Here is a 7853-nt window from a genome sequence, read left to right on the forward strand (position 1 = left end):
CTCCAGCAGTGTGCACGTATGTGCGTGTGTGTATGTATGTGCCTCAGTGACTGTGGAAGCCAGAGGACAACTTGCAGGAGCAGTTCTCTCCTTCCACTGTGAGTTCTAGGGACCAAACACAAGGAATCAGGACTATGTAGGAAGCACTTTTACCCACACCAGCTCCGTTTTGCCATTCTTTTTTTCAGTGCCGGTTTTTCTGTAGCTTTGGAGCCTATTGTGGAACTTACGCTGCTGAAGACCAGGCTGGCCTTGAACTCACAGAGATCCATCTGCCTCTGCCTCCCAAGTGCTGGGATTAAAGGCACCCAGCCATTCTGGCATTCTAACAAGCCCCAAAGTGATGGTGATTGGGGTACAGATTTCAGTCCCAAACACCCTGAGCACAGAAAGCCTACGGTCAACTCAGAGGAGCCGTCACCAGCCACCCCCCACCCCCATAAAGGGCTGGTGGTCTAACCGAAAACCAGGACATAGTATTTTCTAAAGGAAAGAAACAAACAAAAGCTTAACAGTTGTCACATCCAGTAACAATCTGGGGACAAAAGGCAAAGGGGCAGGACATCCCAAGAGTGCTGTATATCCTCTGGCCTCATAAGGGCTTATGAAACCCTGCTGCCAAGGAAGGTGGAAGACTCTCCGCCTGTGCAATCAGCATGTACTCGATTAGATTCCTCAAGTCTTGGTAAGTACTCCCCAGGCCAGGACCAGACAACACAAAGAATTCTCTTTGTAAAAATCAAAGAACTAGCCGAGCATGATGGCTCACGCCTGTAATCCCAGCATTTGGGAAGCAGGGGCAGGCGGATCTCTATGAGTTTGAGGACAGCCTAGTCTACAAAATGAGTTCCAGGACAGCCAAGGCTACACAGAGAAGCCCTGTCTTGAAAAAACAAAATAAAACAAAAGAAAAGAAAAATCAAAGAACTGACTTAGCATAGAAATGTTCTCAAAATAAGGCAGCTCAGAGATAACTGCGGGCTTTGGGTACGGTGGCAGGGCAAGGCCAGACCCTGCCTAACGCCAGGGACTTGGTTCAAAGGGTTCTCTAGCAGGCAAGTCAATAAAACAATTCAGATCAGAGCACTAATGGTCCAAAGGTGTGGAGGGAAGTAATTGTAAAAGGCCCAAAGTGGCAAACACTCTATTACTTCCAAAGCTTTCAGCAAGAAAAAGAGGGCATTTAAAAAAAACAAAAAACAAAAAAACAGCTTCCTAAGTTACCTTCTTCAGATAACCACAAAATGATCCAGAAGGCCAAATTCAGAATGGGCTTGCTTTTCTTTGAAAATTAGCCTTTGAAGTCACTTGACCTATAAACAGCTGTTGTCAAACTTAAGCAAGCATGTTTTGTATCCCAGTCCCTTACATCACCAACTCAAAAAAAAAAAAAAGTGAACACCAGAACTTTGCGGACTTCCCACTTCCGGTGCCCTAACTGGCCCGGACATTGCAGTCAAGACTCAGCATCTCAGCACATGGGAGGACTGTCCTGCAAGGCTAGGTACAGCCAGAAGGCTAGGCCACTGTTTGATGCTTGACCTCCAAGGAATAAAGGCAGAGGGAACACAGTACACATGACGTCTTCAGAGACTGTGCTAGACACTAAATGTCCACTCTGAATTCCCTTTCATCGAATAACAGGGTTCATTACATGAGCTGACTTCCCCAAACTGAAAAGGTTATGCATTCCTGGCAGGGCCTCGACCTGGTGATGAATTACCTTTTATTATACATATTATACATTGAGTTGGGGTCCTAATACTTTGTAGAGGATTTATTTTTATTTACAGAAGAAAAAATTAATGTATATGGGTGTTTTGCCTGGATGTATGTCTGTGTGCCTTGTGTATTCCTGGTGCTGGCAGAGTCCTGAGTCCCCTGGACCTGGAGTTAGATAATTGTAAACCACCATGTGGGTCCTGGGAATTGAACCCGAGTCCTCTGGAAGAGCAGCCAGTGCTCTTAACCTCTGAGCCATCTCCCCAGTCCCAGATTTTTGCATTTATACTCAGGAATGGCATTGTCCAATAATTTTCTTTTCTTTATATTACTTTTATCAGCTTTAATACCAAGGATATACCAGCCTTTTTTTTTTCTTTCCTACGTTCTTGTTTTGAGATAGTCTTACGTAGTCCAGGCTGTACAGAAACTAAACACAAGGCTGACCTTGAACTATTATTGAACCTACTGCTTCCACCTCCCAGTTGCTGGGATTACAGATGTCTGTCTGCCACCACATCTAACTACATATCAATATTTTTGGAAGAATTTATATGAGACTGTAATTATTTGTTACACCTATATTTTGAAATAGCACTCATCAATGAAGCAGCTAGGCTCAAAAGTTTGTTTCTTTTTGTAGCCCAGGCTAGCTTCAAATTTGTGTTTCTCCTACCTCCTTCTTCTGGGTATACACACCACGACCAGAGACTTTCTATTTTCTTTACTGAATCAACTTTGGCAACTTATACCTTCCTAGGTAGTGCCAAATATTTGGACTACAAGGATAGCTGACATCTGAAATACTAACCCTATCTCTTCAAGAAATTATATGCCTTATAGGACAAGCATGGAGTTGAAGCCTGTAATTTCCGCACTCAGAATTATTAATTATCAGAAAGTCACAACACATCTGTGCCCTGTGTGGGGCTGTTTCTATAAGAACTGTTCCTATGTAACTTCATCTGAAGAGCAAAGTCTAGCTGTTGCAAAGGGAGGGACAACTTCCCAGCTAGGCAGAACGGTTGGATCAGACAGACGCCCCTTTGGAGCCACACTTGAGCATTTTTGTGGATGACTATGCAGCTATTCCTCGCATCACTCCCGGGAGTCTGTCACCGACACGAGGAAACAGCCGCCAACTGACTTGGCAGTGTGTCTACATGAGGGTGTTGAGGAGTGTTCTTGCTGATGGAAACCTTCCCCAAGGCCAGGCTGGCAATGGGAAGTCCAAGGAATTGGTGTGTTTTCTAACACGGGTGGCGCTGCCTCTGCCTGCCGTTCCACGGGGCCACTTGGCCCAGGATGCGGCGAGCAACGCTCGATCAGGGCGCACTCACCAGGGCCTCGAAGTCCTTAGAGTTGTGGCGGGCGTAGGAGGCGGGGAAGGGCCGCAGCACCGAGTCCCGCTTGTAGCTCTGCAGCGCCGAGGCGAAGAGGCTGCAGCGGAGGTCCGCGGCCAGCACGTCGCGGCTCGCCGCTTCCCTGGCTGCCGCCCTGCTGGAGAGCTGCATCCCGGGCTCGCGGCGGCGCGTGGCCGGAGGAGGCAACGCGGGGCAGCCCAGGGCCTGCGCCCGGGGGACCGCGGACCGTCAGCAGCCGGGTTTCCCAGTCCGGGGGAGGAGCTAGGCAAAGAGGTGACAAGATGACAGTGGTGAGAACGCGCTGACGAGCGTCCTCTGCAGGACACTGGGCTCGATCACTCAGTGCGAGGAACACGAGGTCTGGAGAGCCAGCCCCGGAGCCCCAGGCCTGGAGGTGCAGCTATGGCACCCGGGGGGGGGGGGGCAGAACCCCGGGACCCGGGGCCACCCGGGCCTGGCCGTCCCACTGCCTGCAGCCACGGCCTACCTCCCCGCCCGCCGCTCTCACGCCGCTCCGCCCACCCGGCCCAGGCCCGCCCCTCTCCGCGCCCCGACTTGCCGCGCTCAGCCAGCGCAAACCCGCTGGTTCCCGAGGATCCCAGCTGGTCAGTGTGCGGGACAAAGGTGCCCATGCCGCTGCCAATCACCCTTGCATCTGGAGAGATGTAAACCGTTCCGGGACCCGCCCTGGGGACTTGCCTTTGTCCTGGCTCTGCGGGTTGTGCCTGCCTCTCTCACCTTGGGAATTGCCACCTGTTGAATAAATCGGTTCCCTCCGTAGCTGGCGCGCTGCACCGAAGGAGCCACTTGACACCCAGGGAAACTGAGGCCCGGAGTGATGCAATACTTTCTCAAGACACAGTAGCCAACGCAGAGTCCTTCCTCTCTACATTACAGCCTCCGGAATTCTCTCAATTGCTCAAATGTATGACCTCAGATCTCCCAAGATCCTCCTGCTTTGAAGGCCTCAAACAGGAAGCCTGGAAAACAAGCACAGGAGGGCAGAGGGAGCAGTGACCTATCCCCGAGGAAGGGAAAAGACTCCCAAATGACTCAGCGGCTGGTCAGGAAAAAGCATTTGCTGCCAGTCCTGACGATCTCAGTTCAATCCCCGGATCCCACCTTGTAGAAGGCGAGAACTGACTGCAGCAATTTCAGCATTTTGTCTGGGGCTTTCATATGCAGCCCAAGGCTCAAGTATGCCCACCCTCAAACATATACACAAAATAAGAAAATATAAGCCTGGTGTTGGTGGTGCACGCCTTTAACCCAGCACTTGGGAGGCAGAGACAGGTGTGTCTCTCTAAGTTCGAGGAGAGTCTGGTCCACAGAGCAAGTTCCAGGACAGACTCTAAAGCTACAGAAAAACCCTGTCTCGAGAAAAGAAAGAAAGAAAGAAAGAAAGAAAGAAAGAAAGAAAGAAAGAAAGAAAGAAAGAAAGAAAGAAAGAAAAGAAAGAAAAAAACAAAAAAGAAAAAAGAAAGAAGCAAAAGAAGAAAAGAACAAACAGGCTCCCACCACTTCTCCCTACTCAAGGCTTTATTAGGAAAACAAAACTGTTTGCCCTCCTGATCACATAGAAATAAAAGCACGAGCCTATGCTAATTATTAAACAAACAAACAAAAAATCACCTTTAAAGACCGTACAGATCACACAGAGTGTGGGGCAGAGGCAAGAGGATCACTGTGAATTCCAGGCCAGGACTACAAAGAGAGACCTTGTCTCAAAATAAATAAGTAATAAATAATAATTTAAAAATAAATAAAAACGTCACAAACAGCACTGGGGAGATGGCTCAATGGAAAAGAACACTTGCTCCTCAAATGCCCAGCACAACATTAAAAGCAGAGTGTGGCCATGGCTGTGGACAGGAGGAATTCTGGGGCTTGCTAGTGCGGGACTAGCTCCAGGTTCAGTGAAGCCCTATCTCAAAAGACTAGGGTGGAAAGTGATGGACCTGGTTACTTCCTCCTCTGGCCTCCCCTTCCATGAGTGCAAAAGCTCACACAATCATGGAGGCAGGGAGGGGCTAAGAAGATGACTTAGTGGGTAAGGTACTTGCTGCCAAGCCGGATGACTTGAGTATAATCCTTCTTACCCACGCGGTGGAGAGAGACTCAAACATATATGCAAACATTAAAAATAAAAAACCTCAACCAAACATATTAATAAAATAATAAATAAACCTACACATATAGCACTGGTCTCTCTGAGAAGTAAACCCCTTCCTCGGGCATTCATCAGACTTTGGGAGAGGAAGAAGTCGGGACTACATCCACAGACCCCACAGAGCTTCCCCGGACAGGCAATGGGTGCAGGCTACACCTAGCAGCCCTCCTGATAACAGCTGTTGTAAAACCTGAACTGATCTAGAATCACCAAAATGTCTAAGAGCTTTATGGCCTCAAATAAAACCCCCAAATCCCCCAAAGTCCTGGGATCCCATGGAGCACCAGGAACGCTAAGGTAACCCGTGCACATCTGGAGTGCAATGGACGAACCTCACCCTGGGAAAACCTTCTGACCATCTCTCCGGTCAGGTAAGTATAATAAATGTAATTTTTAAAAATACTAATGAGGGGCTAGAGAGATGGCTCAGTGGTTAAGAATTTTGCCTGCTCTTCTAAAGGTCCTGAGTTCAATTCCCAGCAACCACATGTGCTCAAACCATCTGTAATGAGATCTGGTGCCCTCTTCTGGCCTGCAGGGATACATGCGGGTAGAACACTGAATACATAATAAATAAATAAATAAATAAACAAACAAACAAATAAATCTTTAAAAAAATACTAATGAAGGGCCAGAAAGAAGGCTCAACAATACAAGTAGCTTCCAGCTCTTCCAGAGGACCTGAATGCAGTTCCCAGTACCCACATCAAGAGGCTTACATCAGCCGTTCACTCCGCTTCCACGGAATCCAACACTTTTGCCCTCCATGGGCATGCCACTCACATGTGGAGTACACATTTTAACTATGTGGAGACACACACAGTTAACAATAAAGGAACTGGAAAGATGACTCAGTGGTTAAGATCACTGGCTGTGCACCCAGAGGACCCGGGTTTGGCTTTGAGCACCCACACGGGAGCTCACAGCCTCTGTAACTGCCGTCCCAGGTGAGCCAATGCTGTCTGTCTTCTTCCTCATCAGGCACCAGACATGCATGTAGCACACAAACATACATTCAGGCAAAACACCCATATGCATAAACAATTTTTAAAAATAATCTCTATAATTCTCTTAAAAATAAAAAGTACTGGCCGGGCGTGGTGGCGCACGCCTTTAATCCCAGCACTCGGGAGGCAGAGGCAGGCGGATCTCTGTGAGTTCGAGACCAGCCTGGTCTACAAGAGCTAGTTCCAGGACAGGCTCCAAAGCCACAGAGAAACCTGTCTCGAAAAACCCAAAAAAAAATAAAAAAATAACAAGTACTGCTAGTGGTGGTTGTGACACACACCTTTAATCTCAGCACTCAGGAGGCAGAGACAGGCGGATCTCTTTGTGTTCGAGGCCAGCCTGGTCTACAGAGTGAGTTCCAGGGCAGCCATAGCTACACAGAGAAACCCTGTCTTGAAAAACAAAAACAAGCAAAACAAAAATTTAATTAATTTAATTAAATAAAAAATGCTAATGAAACAGAGAGAAGAAGAACAAGTATATGATTGCAGTTTTGCATTATTACTCTTAATGTTTCTGGTTCCCGTCCATGTTTGTGAACTTGAGTTACCACCTGGAGACATTTCTGAGCCCCGCACAGAATCACCCCACACCACGCCTTTGCGCTCAGGCTGCCGACCACATTTCTACACTTCAGAGCTCAACGATGCTTTGTTTATTCGTGCTGGGGTTGAACCAGGGGCTCCTGCATGTCAAGTCCACTTCAAAGAAACACCCAGCACATTTAGGGCTGCTGGACAGTGTATTTCAGCTGCGGGCTGTTCGAAAGGCTTACTGAGCTGCAGCTCCGGTGGCCGGGCTGTAAATATGTCATCCGACCTCTCCTCTCCGTTGTTTCTGCCGAAAAGTCAGCAGTAAATTTCATTTGGATTGCCTTGCGACAAGATTGTTTTTCTCATGTTGCTTTCAGGATTTCCACCCTAGTGCTGGAGAGATGGCTTGGGTGGTCACAAGGACTGACTGCTCTTGCAAAGATCCAGCACACAGTGGCTCACAACGATTTGTTACTTTAGTTCCAGGGGATCTGATGCCTTCTGGCCTCCAAAGGCTCCCACGTACATGCGGTGCACATAAATCCTGTCCGTGTCCTCTCTATGTCGGTCTCTATGTATCTCTCTCTGTTTCTCACGCACGCACAAATGATGATGTTGATGATGATGAAATAAATCTTAAAAATATATTCCCTTGCTGGGCATGGTGGTGCACACCTTTAATCCCAGCACTTGGGAGTCAGAGGCAGGTGGATCTATGTGAGTTCAAGGCCAGCATGGTCTAGGGAACAAATTCCAGGACAGTCAGGGCTACCAAGAGAAATTCTGTCAAAAAAAAAAAAAAAATAGGGTTGGAGAGATGGCTCAGCAATTAAGAGCACTGGCTGCTCTTCCAGAGGACCCAGGTTCACTTCCCAGCACCCAGATGGCAACTCACAACTGTCTGTAACTCCATTTCCCAGTAAATCAAGCACCGTCAAACTGACACACATGGGGGCAACACGCCAATGCACATAAAAGTAAACAATAATCTTTTCAAAAATAAATGAAGAAAGAAAACCAATTGGGCATGGTGGTACATGCCTTTAATCCCAGCAC

At 47.9% G+C, this 7853-nt stretch overlaps 1 protein-coding gene across 1 annotated transcript in view; it reads right to left on the reverse strand.

The window, feature by feature from the left end:
- Parp16 (poly(ADP-ribose) polymerase family member 16) overlaps positions 1-4118 on the reverse strand; it is a 27857-nt gene extending 23739 nt beyond the window's left edge. Inside the window, exons 1-2 of the mRNA XM_005347767.3 lie at positions 3825-4118; positions 3063-3347 (exon numbers count right to left, since the gene is read on the reverse strand). Of these exons, the coding sequence (XP_005347824.1) occupies positions 3063-3236 (174 nt within the window). The 5' untranslated portion in view covers positions 3237-3347; positions 3825-4118. The remainder of the gene's footprint in view (positions 1-3062; positions 3348-3824) is intronic.
- Between the last annotated feature and the right edge of the window lie 3735 nt (positions 4119-7853).

This window comes from Microtus ochrogaster, chromosome 5 (assembly GCF_000317375.1).
Source record: "Microtus ochrogaster isolate Prairie Vole_2 chromosome 5, MicOch1.0, whole genome shotgun sequence".
Lineage (NCBI taxonomy): Eukaryota > Metazoa > Chordata > Mammalia > Rodentia > Cricetidae > Microtus > Microtus ochrogaster.